The 18,731-nt window shown below is 34.2% G+C and overlaps 1 protein-coding gene across 1 annotated transcript in view; it reads right to left on the minus strand.

Moving 5' to 3' along the window:
- Positions 1-11,389, minus strand: part of LOC145267132 (putative phosphoglycerate mutase) — a 39,667-nt gene extending 28,278 nt beyond the window's left edge. The window contains exon 1 of the mRNA XM_080123169.1: positions 11,117-11,389. Coding sequence (XP_079979295.1) covers positions 11,117-11,245 — 129 coding nt within the window. The 5' untranslated portion in view covers positions 11,246-11,389. The remainder of the gene's footprint in view (positions 1-11,116) is intronic.
- Between the last annotated feature and the right edge of the window lie 7,342 nt (positions 11,390-18,731).

The following is an 18,731-nucleotide window of genomic DNA, read 5'->3' on the forward strand; positions in this document are numbered from 1 at the left end:
ATTTATAATACAGAAACGTAAGGCTGCTCGCCTAAGGTAAATAGAAGTACATAGTAACAAGTATGGGGAAGAAAGTCTGATAATCAACACGTAAGACTATCCGTCTTACTGCGACTGCTTGTCTGCCGCTGTCTGCCAAACAGTCCAATATATATATACAGTTTGTAACCGGTGTATAGCCAGTTATGTTCCTTCACAACAATGTCCAAATAATTTTGCCGACCAAACTTCTGTCAGTTTTTAGTCTACATACATGAAAGTTCATATATAGGGTATTCAAACCCATGCAAAACTTTTGGGTTTTAGCTGGGGAAAATTGGTGCAAAAGTGAAAATTACACAATTGAATTTGCCAGGCGAAGTTCAAACAACATTACAAATAAGCATGCGTAACGTAATACGTATTGCTACATGTAATTTTTAGCCTTGCAGCAAACATGTTTTCATAGCTCAAACATTAACGTCAAAAGAAAAAGTAAATCGTAAGCTAAATGTTTAAGTTTCGATTCTCGGTGGTGGCGCAAGATTAATTTTTTAAAACTTCTTAAATATTGGACCCAATATAATATAATAAATATGAAATCTGCATTAATCAAAATATATTTAAGTATATTTTACGACCAGGCAATGCTAAGCGGCCTGCTAGTGTTTACATTAAACCAAAAAAGATTTTTTATAATTGAAACAACAATTAAGTTTTGTCGGCAGAGAGGGTTTTTTTTTGTTTTTTTTCCTTATGGAAGTCACCATTTATCACTCGGGGATAAGGTTTATTGCGTGTACAGTAATCAATGGGACAATATTGTAGTAATCGTTAGTAATGGAGATCTGATAAAGTGTCTTACTTAAGGGGGCGGTTCATCAGGAATTTGTTTATGTTGGACTTTAAGACATCCAAGTTGCAGTCAGGTGGGAAACAGGCAAACAGAAGAGAGTTCCACAGGCGTGCACTTCTAAGAAAGAAGCTTTGTTCATGGAATCTACGTTTTCATTTAGGCACAGAAAAAGAGTGGGGAAAATTACTGACAGTGGTTTCAGCTAGACAGGTATTTTTTGTGAAAGATTGGTGAGGGGGGACCAGAGATCGGAGCTCAGACGAGCACTTCACATGGAAATAACAATAAAACGACAGGCTCGCAAGGTCCCTTATGCGGGAGAGAGGTTGCAGGAAAGAGAAAAGAGCATCCCCCACCGGGCTACGAAGTCTATTTTGTACTCTGTCAAGGCAGGATAGGCTGTTTTTAGCAGCTCCTGCCTAGATATGGCAGAAGTACTCCATCCTTGGACGTACTTGTCTTTTATACAGATAGAGAATTGCATCAGCAGCGAGATATCTACTGGAGCGGTAGAAGGATCCCACCAATTTTCCAATGGCTTTGACAACAGATTTGATGTATGCGTTCCATTTGAGATCAGGAGTAAAGGTCAATGCCAGAAGCTTGTCAAAATCTGGAACCTCCCCAAGACGAGACCATTCATTTCAATTGATGCCAGATGGGGATCAGAGCGTTGATGATGTAAAGATAGAAGCTTGGTTTTAGATGTATTAAAAGTAACCAGCCACCTCTTTCCCCATTGTGCCACATGCTCAAGATCAGGCGAGAGAGAATCAGAGAAAACTGTCATTTACGGCCTTTTATGTTGCCATAGATGGTTGTGTCATCACCATAGCTGTCAGCGAATGATTTAAGTATGTATTTTGGGAGATCATTGATGTAGATCAGGAAGAGAGTTGGGTCCAGGATGGACCCTTGAGGGATACCAGCATTAATACTATGGGCCTCTGATTTCTGCCCATCAACCACTACTCTTATGAGCCTATCAGAGAGAAATGATTTCATAATTGAGAAAACATTTCCAGTTATACCGTAGCTGGAAGTCTTGTGAAGTAGGCCTTTATGTCATACCTTATCGAAGGCCTTTGATATGTCAATTGCCCTAGAAAGGAAAACTTTGTCGAGAGATTCACTAATCCTATGAGATATAACCGTTAGCACATCTGCTTGTAAATCTAGCAGAACGGAAACAATATTGCATGTCATTAAGAAGGTTATTTCTGTTGTGGTTGACTGCTTTATTTAATATGGATTCCAGCAACTTACTCATGACACACAGGAGACTTATTGGTCTGAACTGAGAGGGAGATGACCTGTCACCTGAATTCTTAAATACAGAGCATACTGATGAGATTTTCCAGGGTGTTGGGAAACAATTCTCCTTAAAGCAACGCTTAAACAGTTTTGTAAGTATGGGGGCAAGTTCTGGTTGAAGGTTTTTGAGTACTATAATTGGAATACCGTCAGGGCCAGTTGCTTTACTGCAATCGAGGTTCTTGATTAGCTTGGCAACCTCATGCAAGAGATATTTGTAGCGTGTTGTCTGTTATAGGAGGAAATACGGGGAGTTGATGGTCATTTTCGCATAGGATAGAATTAGCTGCAAAGTTCTTGGCAAATAGTTTGGCCTTGTTTGATGCTGGCGAGATTACCTCAGGTCCATTCATGATGGTTGGGATAGAACGCACGCTTCTTTTCAGGATCCTATTTGTTATATGCCAAAACTAGTGGGAACCAAGCCGCTGCTTAGCAACTTTGGATTTAATGGACTGAGCATATAGCTCTCTTGCATTTTTTATTACTTTTTTACAGTGGTTGCTGGCAGTCCTGAAACAGTGCATCTATTATGTTGGTAGCTATGGAAAAAGTGATTTCTGTATGCGATGACAGCAGCACATTCTGGTGAGAACCATGGCTGGCTGTTAGGTTTTTGTTGGAATTTTTTGGATGGTATGAAACGGTCTATGCCTACAATTAACCATTCCGTCAGGTCTGATACTATAGAGGACACATCCTTTTTAAACATGGAAGATCAGATATGAATGTATGGAAGCTATCCCAGTCAGCCATAGAGTATCGATATACAGTACGGTGGAGACTTACGTCTGAAGACTTATTACATTTCATTTTTATCTTAACTGATACAACGGAGTTGTTGGAGGATCCCAGAGGAGATAGAACGGAACATGAACATAGCTCAGGGGAAGTTGAGAGAAAAAGGTCTAGAAGGCTTGCATACTGATCGGTAGTATCGGGCACACGGGTGGGTTCTCGAACAATCTGAGTGAGGTCATAAGCAATGGCAAAATCATGACAAAATCTCCCCTCATCATCTGTCTTATTTGAGTGAGTCATCCATTCCACATTATGGACGTTGAAGTCACCACAAATGTGAATGTTAGCCGAAGGATGAGCAGACAGGATGTGGTCAATTTTCTCAGATATACTCTTAAAGATAGTAACTCCGCTGTTGTGGGGGCGATAGAGGGCAAATATAAATGTGGTGGTGTAAGCAAGTGCAACCCGGAAGCACGTATAAGGTAAATTAGGCTCTTCTCTGGACATATCTCTGCCACACGGAAATCATAAATTGATCAAGTATTTTTTTAACTAAGAAAATCAAATAACAAAATGAGATGCTATTTCTTGATCAGTTATATTTTATGAATAAATGGGAGATAATTCAATTCGAATTACAGAGATCAAAATCAAACCTGTAACATAAAATTTAAGGTGCTCCTTTCTTCTAAGAATAAAATTCGAAAATCCAAACATTGCATTTCTAGTAAAGCCCAATAGTATCTACTTAATTGTCATGTTGCAGTAATGAATATATCCAAAAATTACGAACAACGATGAGGTAGAAAATTAATTAGTAATGGAAACACCTTTTGAAGACAATTAGCGAAAAAAGAGTCTTGTTAAATTGACCTAAGATTTTCAATTTGTCACAATTCGGACTGTTTATTTTTCTTTAAGCAAAACTCAATTTTATCTGATTTTCTACAAAAACTATTTTCATTAATAATTAATTCTCTACCTTACGTTTGCAAAATTTTTTGTGACATTGTGACATTATTGTGACATGACAGTTAAGTAGATACCATTGGTTTTACTTGAAATTCAATATTTCAATTTTCGAATTTTGCTTTTATAAAAAGCACAATTTAATCTTAAAATCACTAAAATTTGTTTCCTATATATTATATTAAATTATTATATTATATTAAATTAAAAACTACTTGATCAATTTAAACGATTATTGGAATATTACGTCTTTGTTCCATGACGAGTATGTGGTTCATAAACAATTTTCTGTATTTTTTAATTTTTTTTTTTTCTTTTTTTTTTAAATTAGGCTGAATTCTAAACAAGAACAATTTTTTAAAAAATAAAGTTGAATTCTAAAGAACAATATTTTTTAATTAAGAAATTCTAAATAAGAACAATCTTTTAATTAAGTAAAATTATAAAAAACAATATTTTTAAAAACTAAGCTGAATTCCAAATGAAAATAAATTTTTTAAATTAAGTTGAATTCTAAACAAGAATATTTTTTTAATTAAGCTGAGTTCTAACTTAGAATATTTTTAATGAAGTTGAATTCTAAAAGAAATTTAAAAAAAAAAAAATTTAGCTGTATTCTAAATAAGAACAATTCTTTAAAATAAGGTGAATTTTAAATAAGAGCAATTCTTTAAAATAAGGTGAATTTTAAATAAGAGCAATTTTTAAAAATAAGGTGAATTTTAAATAAGAGCAATTTTTTAAAATAAGGTGAATTTTAAATAAGAGCAATTTTTTAAAATAAGGTGAATTTTAAATCAGAGCAATTTTTTAAAATAAGGTGAATTTTAAATAAGAGCAATTTTTTAAAATAAGTTTTTAAAATAAAGTGAATTTTAAATTAGAACACTTTATTCAAATTAAATTGAATTCTAAAGAAGAACAATTTTTTAATTAAGTTGAATTCTAAACAAGAACCATTTTTAAAATTAAGTTGAATTCTAAATTAGAACATTTTTTTTAAATTATGCTGAATGCTATATAAGAATAATTTTTTAAAAATTAAGTTAAATTTTAAACAGAAGCAATTTTTTGTAAATTAAGCTGAATTCTAAAAAGGAACAATTTAATTAAGCTGAATTCTAAATAAGAAAAATTTGTTAAATTAAGCTGATTTCTACATTAGAACAATTTTTTTAATTGAGTTAAATTCTAAACAAGAACGATTATTTTTAATTTGGTTTATTCTATATAGGAACAATGTTAAAATTAAGTTTAAATTTAAACAAAAACAATTTTCATTTAGTTGAATTCTAAACAAAAACAATTTTTGTTTAAAATAAAGTTTAATTCTAAACAAGAACAATTTTTATAAAATTAAGTTCAATTCTAAATAAGAACAATTTTTTTTAAATTAAGTTAAATTTTAAATAAGAATTTTTAAATTAAGCTAAATTCTAGAAAGACCAATTTTTAAAAATTAAGTTGAATTCTAAACAAGAACATTTTTTTAATTAGTTGAAATTCTAAATAAGAACAATTTTTTAAAGTAAGTTGAAGTCTAATAAGAAAATAAAAATACAAGCGATGGTTGACATGTTATTTGAGAAGGAAAACAGAATTAATAGTGATCAACGTTTCGTCCCTATTTCAGGGGACATAATCAGGATTTCAAAGGAAAAATGTTGAAGAAAACGATTACAGACCAAAATGCGAGTGAAAAAGGAAAAAATCCTTAAGTCCTTCCCATTCTGGACAAAATCTATAAACGTGTGTGTGAAAGGTTGGATTATTCTATGCATACATATACACACATTAAAAACGTTATTCATATACATATGTATATGCACATTTACTGAATCGAACAATTTATTTTTAATTTAGTTGAATTCTAAATAAGAATTTTTTTTAATCAAGTTAAATTCTAAAAAAGAACATTTTTTTTAAAAATTAAGTTGAATTCTAAACAAGAAAATTTTTTGAAATTAAGATAAATTCTAAATAAGAACTTATTAAAGTCACATTATAATTTTTTTTTTTTTAAATTAAAGCGGAATTCAAAATAAGAACATTTTTTAAATTAAGCTCAATTCTAAATTGGAACTATTTTTTTAAATTAAGCTCAATTCTAAATTGGAACTATTAATTTAAAAAAATTAAGCTCAATTCTAAATTGGAACTATTAATTTAAAAAAATTAAGCTCAATTCTAAATTGGAACTATTAATTTAAAAAAATTAAGCTCAATTCTAAATTGGAACTATTAATTTAAAAAAATTAAGCTCAATTCTAAATTGGAACTATTAATTTAAAAAAATTAAGCTCAATTCTAAATTGGAACTATTAATTTAAAAAAATTAAGCTCAATTCTAAATTGGAACTATTAATTTAAAAAAATTAAGCTCAATTCTAAATTGGAACTATTAATTTAAAAAAATTAAGCTCAATTCTAAATTGGAACTATTAATTTAAAAAAATTAAGCTCAATTCTAAATTGGAACTATTAATTTAAAAAAATTAAGCTCAATTCTAAATTGGAACTATTTTTTTTAATTAAGCTCAATTCTAAATTGGAACTATTTTTTTAAATTAAGCTCAATTCTAAATTGGAACTATTTTTTTTAATTAAGCTCAATTCTCAATTGGAACTATTTTTTTTAATTAAGCTCAATTCTAAATTGGAACTATTTTTTTTAATTAAGCTCAATTCTAAATTGGAACTATTTTTTTTAATTAAGCTCAATTCTAAATTGGAACTATTTTTTTTAATTAAGCTCAATTCTAAATTGGAACTATTTTTTTTAATTAAGCTCAATTCTAAATTGGAACTATTTTTTTTTTAATTAAGCTCAATTCTAAATTGGAACTATTTTTTTTTTTAATTAAGCTCAATTCTAAATTGGAACTATTTTTTTTTTAATTAAGCTCAATTCTAAATTGGAACTATTTTTTTTAATTAAGCTCAATTCTAAATTGGAACTATTTTTTTTTAATTAAGCTCAATTCTAAATTGGAACTATTTTTTTTTAATTAAGCTCAATTCTAAATTGGAACTATTTTTTTTTAATTAAGCTCAATTCTAAATTGGAACTATTTTTTTTAATTAAGCTCAATTCTAAATTGGAACTATTTTTTTTTAATTAAGCTCAATTCTAAATTGGAACTATTTTTTTTTAATTAAGCTCAATTCTAAATTGGAACTATTTTTTTAAATTAAGCTCAATTCTAAATTGGAACTATTTTTTAAAATTAAGCTCAATTCTAAATTGGAACTATTTTTTTAAAATTAAGCTCAATTCTAAATTGGAACTATTTTTTTAAAATTAAGCTCAATTCTAAATTGGAACTATTTTTTTAAAATTAAGCTCAATTCTAAATTGGAACTATTTTTTTAAAAATTAAGCTCAATTCTAAAAGATAATTTGTTTTTAAATTTAGCTGAATTCTAAATAAGAATAATTTTTAAAAATAAGGTGAATTTTAAACAAATTATTCAAATTAAGTTGAATTTTAAGAACAATTTTTTAAAATTAAGTTGAATTCTTTAAATGTAGTTGAATTCTAAATAGAAACATTGTTTTTTAATTAAGTTGAATTCTAAACAAGAAATTTTAACAATTTTTTTTTAAATGAAGCTGAATTCTAAATAGGAGCCATTTTTTTTAAAAATTGAATTGAATTCTATTTAGAACAATTTAAAAAAAATTAAGCTGAATTCTGAAAAAAAAAAAAAAGAACAATTTTTATAATTAAACTGAATTCTAAAAACGAACAATTTTTAAAATAAAGCTGGATTCTAAAAACGAACAATTTTTAAAATTGGGCTCAATTCTAAATTAAGAACAATTTGTTAAATTAAGCTGATTTCTAAATTAGAACATTTTTTAAATTGAGTTAAATTCTAAATAAGAAACTTTTTTTTATTCTAAATAAGAATTAAAAAAAAAATTAAGTTAAATTCTAAATAACAATTAAAAAAAATTAAGTTGAATTCTAAATAAGAACAATTTTTTTAATTAAGTTAAATTCTAAATAACACAAACAATTTTTAAAAATTAAGCTGAATTTTAAATAAGCACAATTTTTAAAATTATATTGAATTTTTAATAAGAATTTTAAAAATGAAGTTGTATTCTAAATAAGTTTATTAATTTGAATTCTTAAAAAAAAACAATTTATTTTAAAATTAAGTTGATTATAAATAAGAACAATTTTTTATTAGTTGAATTCAAATTAAGAACAATTTTTTAAAAAATAAGTTGAATTCTAAAAAAAAGAACATTTCAAATTAATTTGAAATCTAAACAAGAACATTTTTTTTAATTAAGTGTAATTCTAAACAAGAACATTTTTTTTAATTAAGTGTAATTTTAAACAAGAACATTTTTTAAATTGTTCGTGTTTAGAATTAAGTTGAATTAAGTTGAATTCTAAGTAAGAATTTTAAAAATTAAGTTGAATTCTAAATAAGAACAATTTTTTAAATAAAATTTAATTCTTTTTAATTGAATTCTAAACATGTTACCATGGCATAGGCGGACATATATTCGGTGGGTTTCTAACAGTATTTTGTATAATTTTTTTTGTTTGAACTCGTATCCCAAACTTACCGTGTTCAACAGCGAGCACGCCGCCATTTGTCTTTTTCAAATATATTGATAAACAGTGTTTATCATAAACAATGCATGATTTTCCAACCGATTACACGTTTTAAAGTGAATAAAACCACTAAAACTTTTTCCAGATAGGCCTTTGATAACATTTGTTATATATATATATATATATATATATATATATATTGTACTTGTAAAAAAAGTTTTTTAATTTTTTTTCATAATATTATTTTGTATCTGAATCCTGCACGTCACCAATTGAAAACGAACAGTTATACTTTTCGTATTCCTATATATATATATATATATATATATATATATATATATATATATATATATATATATAACCATTTTTTCGAATCTGTGTATAGTAACACAAACCCATTTATTATTATCAAATGTTGTCATGACATTGAGGGTGAAGGCTAAATATGTGAAGGTGAAGGTCAAGGCTGTTTTGTTTAGTGTTTTCAAATGTCACGTACGAAAATGAAACTAGATTTCCCATATTTTCAAAAGTTTGTCTTAATCTTTTCACATCGTTTCTTTAATTTCAACTAATTTTATGTTATCATAATATACTTTGATGAAGGAGATAATCCCTTTGTGAGTCTCAAAGGATCTTGCAACTTTATTACGTCATCCACTCCAGTGTGTATGGTCCAACAAACACAAGAAAGATTGAGAGTTTTAGCATTCATGTCAAACATTTGATATCAAAAAGTTCAATAGCGTAAAATGAAACAAAATTAAGTTCATCAGAATGCATTTCAGTAAACAAGTCAACCATTTTGTTTGTTGTTAGGGTTGAAAAATAAATATTGACACTAGGTGCAGTTTAGCATCACCAAGCAAATTGTTCTCATGTTACAAGAGTTCCGTCCGCGCAATGTTAACAAAGCTTCCCAAATCCCCATGTTAAGAATGGCTTTCTAAATTTTCTTGGTAATAATAAACTACTGAAGTGAAGACATTTTTAAACAACCGAAAAAGTGATCAAAAAACAAATATATAACAAATAAATGTCACCAAAGGGGGAAAAATTACTCTTCTACCAATCCAGATAAGTTTTTTGTTGTTGTGTTAACTTATTTTAAAGCGTTCATTTAATTCAAGCCACAAGTTGCTAAGTTAGCACAACAAAATGCCGGAAATGAGGCGGTCATCTTTGAAGTCTCGATAATCGCCCCAAAAGTAAAAATTAAAATACTGATCGAAAGGCATGCAATGTCACCTATGTGTATTATTACAGGATCGAAATTTTTGGAGGAAATTATCCAGTAATTTGTAGATTAACCATAACAAAAGTAGAGGCGAATAATAATCTGGTTCAATTAATAATTTAATACCGTAACAATCAAATTTAATTTTCAAAAGCAAAAAAGCCGATAGTTTTAACTAGTTTCGCATGGAGGATAGCTAAAAATTTTTTTACTAAAGTTTTAAATGAAAATAAAAAGATCGTATATTTAGCAAAAAAAAACAAACAAAAAAAACAAAAAACAAAAACAAAAACCCTGTGAAAGTGTGAAAATACTGCCAGCTGCGACTGTCTAATATTGGGGGGTGGGGTATATTATCTTCGTTCACTACCTTTTTTGTCTTTGTGTCATTTTAGAACACCGCCCGTTTTTCATGGGTGGGGAAAGAAGAATTGCCAAACATACAGGAAGTCCCATTATAACGGGCAAGGTGTAGTAGTACCAGTTCTACTACACATCTTTTCTGTCCTCGTTCAGAAAAAGAAACACTGAGGCAATCTAAAATGTCTCATTTTGAAAAAATTAACTTTCCCCACATTAAAAAAGCGACCTTGTCGTGAGGAGAAAAATAGCGAGACAACTAATATCTGTTAATTAATATCAATGATCAAGCCCCCAAGAAAGCGAGAGTCGAAGTAGAGGTGGAGAGAAGTGGTTCCAAAGTCCTTGCTCTTACGGAAAAAAAGGAAATGCACTTTCTTTTTTTTTTTTCAAATAAAAATTAAAATGAGTATATAGAGATAATTAAAATCATTAATAAATGAAATCTCATTTGTCAATTTTCTTTTTTTTTTCATAATTTTACACCGTGTAACTTTGTTGTAAGAAAATGATTAACAAACCTTTGAACTACTCGAAATGTACAAAATGAAATCTTAGGCTTCAAAATTGTAAACTATGTTTAAACTATTTTCAGAAAATTACATTTAAGTTGAGAATTTATGGATTTTTTTTTAATCATGGTTTATAATTTGTGTTATTATAAATTTCCAATAATTTTACTTTTTCTAATTTAAACTGTTTGTGAATCAGATATAAAAAAAATGACATTCATTTTAAGAAAATACACAAAACACAAATAATGCATTTCTTAAAAAAAAAAAATGATTTTTAAACTTATTTCTAAATTCAATCAATTCTGTTTTTTAAACTTAAAATATTTATATTTTAAAGATTTTTTATATTGGAAATTTTTGCAACTCAAAACAAAACCACATTTTTCTTTTAATGCGCAGTTAATATTTTTTTTTTCCCTTTTTTAACAGCTATGTAAAAAACATATATACGAGAAAAATATTTCATTAATTATTTATAAATAATTTTATTAATGCCATAAAAATGTATCTCCATTATATTGATAGTGGCATTTGGATTGCCAAAGAAGGAAAAGGTCTAACTTACTGTTCCAGCATTTTTGGCTTCATTGATGCCAGTGTCGGAAAGATCGGCATCAAACCATCCACAAAAAAGATTCTTCTGATTCCATTCACTCTCGCCATGTCGGACCATAACAATCTTGTAAGCGGCCATCGTTTGCTTAGCAAAAACAACGACTAAACGGAGAGAGAGAGAGAAGACGAACGGCAAGTGCAAAACGACCTTGATGAAATGGCCAACCCTTATACAGTCGACCTTGACCGAAAAATAACGGAGATTGCCGAAGTCAAGGTGAAAGTCACAAACGAAATGTGACGTCATCTCCGGCAATTTCCGTTGTATCAAACTTCGACTATACTCATTATGACATCAGTTTCATTTTTCACTTTTATTACTTGAAAGTACTTTAGATAACACTTTCGGAATAATAAACGACTCAATGTTTGGTTGAATTTTACTTTAAGGCCCGTCACACGTTCGTATTGAAAAGTATATTATTTTGTAGATTTCGGTCTACTAAAAACGAATCTGCTAACCGTTTTCGTCACAGAGAAAAAGTTTTCATGACATGAAGAAATTACTTTTGCAAAAAGTGGGTGATCACTTTTCCATGTAAATTCAATTTAAAATGAGCACCCATTTTCTGGCCACCTAGTGAGGTGGGGGAATCTTTTTGTTTATTGGTTAAAAAAGGTCTTTTTTTGTTTTTTCTGCTTTCATCTTTCCGTAAAGACCCAAGGAAATTGAAAAATAAAGAAAAATCTGTATACAGATACGTGTAATTCCTTATGTTATCAGTGGTGACCATTTCTGTATGCGTAAGCGTTCATATTTTTGCTCAAACAAGTAGTTTTTTAGGGATTTCCCTAATAAAATAAAATAACACAATTCTATGAACAATGACAAACAACTTCTTCAACTTAACAAGGGAAAGGTTTATTTGCAAAGCGTACTGAAGGAAGAAAGTAGAGTCGGGTCTCCACTGCCTTACGAGGTAGTTACAACCCGCAGGCTGTCGTCAATACCTTTAGTAGGAGCAGCGAAGAGAACAGGCGTCTAGCCCCGACGAAGGCTGGTAGCGTAAGAGAGAGTTTTCTTCTGGGACCGGAAGCTGTCTGGTCCCTAGGGGTCAATTTGTATTCGTGCGCAAGTCCTCAGATTGGACAGTCTAGCGCCTCATCACTCACTCAGAGGAAGCGAATGCGCGAGAAGAAAAGGGGTCCATTTGTGTCTGCTACATAACCCCCTGCTTAGGCTGAAAGCCGACAGAGAGAAAGGTAGCATAACAAAAAGCAGAAAGAAAAATACAATAAGAAATGTCCGTCTCTTTAGGTTATTTTCTTGCAGAAAAAAAAATGTTCTTACTTTTCTGTGAAAAGTTGGAATATTTGCAGAAAACGTTCTGCTCTAAAAAGGAGAGAAGAAAAAATGTTTTTTTTCAACAGAAATACACTGTTTTGCAAAGTCTCTTCGGCCAATGTACCCGTCGACCACTACGTGTAGTGGTCACATAATTGTTCTCACGTGGAACATTTACCTCAGGTGTATGATTATGCTGTGTGTATGTTGGAGGAATGTGTGGCTCAGGTGTTAATGTGTCCAGAAAGGCTCTTTTTACCCTATCTACCGATACTGTCTCTTTTTTACCACTAATGTCTAGGATAAAAGTTTTATCAGTGCGTGAAAGCACGCGATAAGGGCCAGTGTAAGGTGGAGTTAGGGGGGCTTTTACTGCGTCCTTTCTAAGGAACACGTGAGTCCATGTCGCTATGTCCTTCGGAACCAAAGATTTAATGGTCTGTTCCCTAGGGTGCATCGGCGGTAGCTTACTGAGATAAGCTCGTAGTCTGTTGACATATAGAGCTGTGTCAGTTGATATATCCTCTATCGGGGTCAGCATCTGACCTGGCAACGATAGAGGTGCTCCATAGACCAGTTCGGCTGCGGAATATCCCAGGTCCTCCTTGATTGATGCCCGACAGCCAAGAAGGATGACCGGTATGTACTCGCTCCATCGCTGTTGATCAGGGTAAGCGCGTAATGCAGCTTTCAATTGGCGATGGAAGCGTTCTATCATCCCATTTGAAGCAGGGTGATAGCTTGTTGTCCGAATGCGAGTGATCCCGAGGATCTTGGACAGTTCCCGGAATAGGTGGGATTCGAATTGTGCACCACGATCAGTGGTGATTGTAGTGGGAACTCCGTAGCGCGATATCCAGCCTGATATAAGGGCTCGCGCTACAGATTCAGCCGAAATGTCACTAAGTGGGATGGCTTCTGGCCACCGTGTGAAACGGTCTATGCAGGTCAGGAGATAAGTGAATCCCTGACTGACCGGCCATGGTCCAACCAAGTCAATGTGAACATGGCTAAACCGAGCGTCTGGGGTGCTGAATGTTCCAAGGGGTGCGCGGATATGCTCGTGCACCTTTGATTTTTGGCAGGATACACAGGAACGTGACCAAGCAATGATGTCACGCCTCATGTTAGGCCAGAAAAATCTAGCTGTAATCAGCTTTACTGTGGCTTTGCGTCCGGGGTGTGCCAGGTTGTGTAGAGTGTCGAAAACAACTCTACGGTGGGTCGTTGGAACGAATGGTCGAGGTGAATCCGTTGAGGTGTCACAGATGATCTGCGTGTCAGAAGTAGGCACGGGCAGATATGCGAATTTGCAAGTCCCGAATTCAGGTGACGATGGATCCAACGTGTCCAGACTTGGCTGGTCTAAGGCCATCTGTTGCAAATCGATATCCGATGGTGAGGACAGAGAATTGATGGGCAGGCGAGACAATGCGTCTGCTGCTGCGTTCTGCTCACCCGCGATATGTCGGATATCACTAGTAAACTGCGAAACAAAGTCCAAATGACGTGTTTCGCGGGGAGAATATTTGTCCGGCTTAGCACGCAGTGCGTATGTAAGCGGACGGTGATCGGTGTAGATCACAAATTGTCGGCCCTCGAGTGAATGTTGGAAGTGTTTCACTGCGAGGTACATTGCCAGTAGTTCTCGGCCAAACGTGCTGTAACGTTGTTCGGCCGGTTTCAGCTGTCGCGAAAAGTATGCTAGAGGTTGTAACTGTTGTTGGTGCTGCTGTTGCAGCACTGCACCTACAGCTGTGCCCGATGCATCAACAACCAGTGAAAACTGGGCATCGGGTACAGGATGTGCCAGCAAAGATGTCGTCGCTAGTTTATTTTTCACTTCAGCAAATGCTCTAAGTTGGATCTCATTAAGTGAGATTTGCTCGTTTTTCTTCTTCCTGTTACGTAACAGGTCGGAAAGAGGAGCTAAGAGATCCGCACAGTGTGGGATAAAGCGTCTGTAGTAATTCAACAGACCAAGGAAGTGCCTAAGTTGGCGAAGTGAAGTGGGCGGTTGAAGGTCTTGTAGAGCCTTCACCTTTTCCGGCAACGGAGATATACCGTCTGGGCTGATAATGTGGCCCAGGAAAACTAGTGACGTAACACCGAAAACGCATTTACCAGGGTTAATCCTCACTTGGTATTGCTGAAACCGTTCAAAAAGTAGGCGGAGGTGAGTGACGTGTTCCTCAGGTGAGGCACTAGCCACGAGAATGTCATCTATATAGTTATAGACGAAATCTAAATCACGCACTACTTCATCCATAAAGCGCTGAAAAGTACTGGCAGCGTTACGTAGGCCGAAAGGCATAGTAAGAAATTCAAACGCTCCAAATGGGGTTGTAACCGCAGTCTTGGGTATGTCGGCCGGATTCACCGGGATCTGATGGTAAGCCTTAACCAGATCTAGCTTAGAGAAAGTCTTACAGCCATGCAGAGAGGAAGCAAAGTCCTGAATATGCGGGATTGGGTAACGATCAGGTACCGTCATGGCATTGAGTCGTCTATAGTCCCCAGTTGGACGCCAATCTCCGTCTCGTTTTGGAACCATATGCAGAGGGGAAGCCCAAGGACTGGACGAGGGGCGTATAATTCCCAACTGTAGCATATGATTAAATTCTGCCTTCGCTGCTTTAAGTTTATCCACAGGAAGGCGACGAGGGCGTGAGAACACAGGAGCACCTGTGGTCTCAATATGATGTTTTGTGGTGTGCGTGGGTTTGCTCACCACAAAATTTAAATTGGTTAACTCCGGGTAGGAGTGTAGCACCTCATGGTATGGGTCATTTGCAGCGGCAATGAAAAATACCGGGCTGATAGATGGGGCATTAGATAACGAGCCAGGGACGGAAAGTTCCGTGCTAGCGTCTATCAGCCGGCGTCTGCGCATGTCGACCATTAAATTAAAATTATGCAAGAAATCCGCGCCTAGTATGGGGTACGGTAGATCTGCTACAGTGAAAACCCACGTAAAGTCTCTCCGTAAATTCAAGTCCAGAGAACGTGAAATTTGACCGTACGTGGGGATAGGTGAATGGTTCACCGCTTGCAGTGTTATCAATGACACTGGTGGCCTTTCTTTAAGTAGCCTAAGTGGCCATATACTACAAACAGCGCCAGTGTCTACCAAGCAACGTGCTTGAGATTTTACGTCAGTGACGAAATAGGCACGGTTATTTGCATTTTGTGGAAAGTTTGCCGTGCTCGTCTTTCCACAATTTAGTTTCCCTGGTTGTTAAAAGTGCAGGGCATTTTACAATTCCGTGCTTCAGCGCCATAGCGACTATGATAAAAACATAGTCCCGGCATGTTTGCACGGCGACGGTGGTGCGGGGAAGATGAGCGGCTTTTGTAGCGGCGTCTGGGTGAGTGCGACCTGCCCATATTGAGCTTGCTCACCTCTCTAGTGAGGCGTTCGATGGCCGTTAGTATAGCCACCGATGTAGCATCCTGTCTTACATTTGCGGTGCCTGCGGGTACCTCAGCAGGCTGTTGTGGAATCGCCGCGGTGGTAGGCCCCCTCACAAAGTCCATGACCTTGTCCGCCGATGCTGCTACTACATCGACGGTGTGTTTTTCAAACATTGGCGCAAGTATGGCCTTTACCTGCGCCGGCAGCCTTGAGAAAAAGAGCTGCTTAATTAAGGCACTGTCAGGAGGGACGTCCTCTGCCAGTTCCCTCATTCTACGGAGTAGTTCCGTCGGCCTGCGGTCACCTAAGTGCTCGTCATGGACCAGCGTTTGAAAACGCTTTTCCGCCGACACGGACGTCCGTAGTAGCACCTCCCGTTTTATGCTATCGTAAGTGGAGTTTAACGGGGTGTCCGTTATTAAGTCCTTGACCGCAGGAGTCAATGACGCGGGGAAGGCACTGAATAAAATGTGCAGCTTCGTTTGCTCTGACACGTTGTTCGCCGCAAAATAAGACTAGAGTTGAGCAAACCAGACCCGGACGTCCCCAGCGAAGGCAGGCAACGTTGTCATCGACACTACCGAAAGTAGATACCAAACATTTTTTAAAAAAAATATATATATATAATGTATCCGAAATCTGAAAGGACGCCGAATATGGACCACGTGGAGAAGAAAGGAGAAATATGGAGAAAATCTTTAAACAGAGACAATACAAAAAAAAAAATTTTAACAGGCTAATGGGGGAGGAGAAGAAAGAAACAAAATTACCATGAAATAAAGCTAAAACAAAATTATATCAGGAAGAGCCGTGAAGCAAAAAAAATGTGGACAATATGGTTTTTTTTTTTTTTTTTTTTTTTTTTTTATAAATGTGTGTGAACCTGAAGATAAATGAACTCTTTAAGTACTTACATTTTGGCCGAAGAGTGCTAATGCGGAAAAACTTCGTGAAAGTTCTTTTTTTTTTTTTTTTTTTTTTTGTTGTTGAGTTTTTTCTTTTTCGTACACCAAGAAAGTGTCACCTCTTTTTGTAGGTTGGCGTTCTTTTTTTTATGTGTAGCCCGCCGTTGTGAAAGAAAAGGGTGTTTTTTCTTTGTTTTTTTTTTGTTTTTTTTTTTTATACTCCTTAGTTTATAATATATATATATATATATATATATATAACGGGAAAAAAACGATAAGGAAGAGAGGGAAATAACGTCTTTTTTTTTTTTTAAGTTTTAAATGTGCTCTCCCGAATCCGTTGTCTGTTTATGTGTGTGGTTGGAAACCATGTGCTGGTTTTTAAAATGCGCGCCTTACCCTGTTAAAAAGCGAAAGAAGTGTCTGTTCGGAAATGTGTTATCACGACGGAGTCACCATTTTTGGGGAATTTCCCTAATAAAATAAAATAACACAATTCTATGAACAATGACAAACAACTTCTTCAACTTAACAAGGGAAAGGTTTATTTGCAAAGCGTACTGAAGGAAGAAAGTAGAGTCGGGTCTCCACTGCCTTACGAGGTAGTTACAACCCGCAGGCTGTCGTCAATACCTTTAGTAGGAGCAGCGAAGAGAACAGGCGTCTAGCCCCGACGAAGGCTGGTAGCGTAAGAGAGAGTTTTCTTCTGGGACCGGAAGCTGTCTGGTCCCTAGGGGTCAATTTGTATTCGTGCGCAAGTCCTCAGATTGGACAGTCTAGCGCCTCATCACTCACTCAGAGGAAGCGAATGCGCGAGAAGAAAAGGGGTCCATTTGTGTCTGCTACAGTTTTCCGGATATTAAGCAATGTAATTCCTTATGTTATCATAGGTAACTATTTCTGTACACGCAAATTTTTGCTGCTAACTTTGAATTAGGTACTCTTTTGTTTTCCATTTATCTTTCGATATATATAGAAAAATAAAATAATTTTTCATCTGACACTGTTTGCTGCAAACATTGGTATTATTTTTCTTTAAGGCCTGTCTCACATTTGTATAGGAAAATATATTGCTTGTACAGAAATTGTTGCGGACCAGGATATAATAATCCTAACTCACTACAAAAGAAAATAATGAAACGAATGTATTGGCGAGAAGAAACACAATGGTTCCAATAAATAACTTATTTATTTTTCATGGAAAAATAAAGTCTCTTGTGAATAATGTTCAGTTCTGTGGTATGAAAGGGATGAGAGATAAAAGACGAAACCGCATGATGAAATTACTGAAAGGTCCCAGAAAATGTTGGTCGAACCTGGTGGTTGACGTTGGCCGCGAAAGAAATCATGGCGACTTGTTTCGAGGGAGGAAAAAACTGGAGAAGGAGAGGACAAAGGAATGTGAGTCGTCAAATGTTCGCACTGGTCAAAAACAATAGTAGCATCTCGCGTATTTAACAACACATGTGTTGCTGTAGATGCCAGGAGTGAAAAAGAGGATTAGCATGGATGCTGATGATTTTTATATCCTATTACCGTGAGTCAGCATTTTTTGTTGTGACATCATAGCACGGGTGCGTGCGCGTATGCGTATATATGCTTATGAGTGTGTGTATGAGGATGTGTATATGCGTGCATGTGTGTGTGTATGTGCATGCGTATATGTGGGTGTGTGTATGTGAGGAAAAACATGTTCGAACAAGACTCCCCCTCCTGAGGAGAAAAAATATATATATATATAAGAGAAATGTATTTCGTTTTGTTTTTTTTATGTATATATATATATTTTTTTTTAATAAATTATGTATTGTTTGAAATGTTTCCGCCCTGTTTTTGTTGTTGTTTGTGGTGTGTTGTTTTTTGTAATTTCTTTGTCAGTTTCTGAGTGTGTATGTTCTTGTATTGGAGTAGGAGAAATGTGTAATTGTTCGTCTATGAATGCAGGTTTAAGTCTGTCTAT

The sequence above is a fragment of the Euprymna scolopes genome, chromosome 42 (genome assembly GCF_053919585.1).
Source record: "Euprymna scolopes isolate OS-2025 chromosome 42, ASM5391958v1, whole genome shotgun sequence".
Lineage (NCBI taxonomy): Eukaryota > Metazoa > Mollusca > Cephalopoda > Sepiida > Sepiolidae > Euprymna > Euprymna scolopes.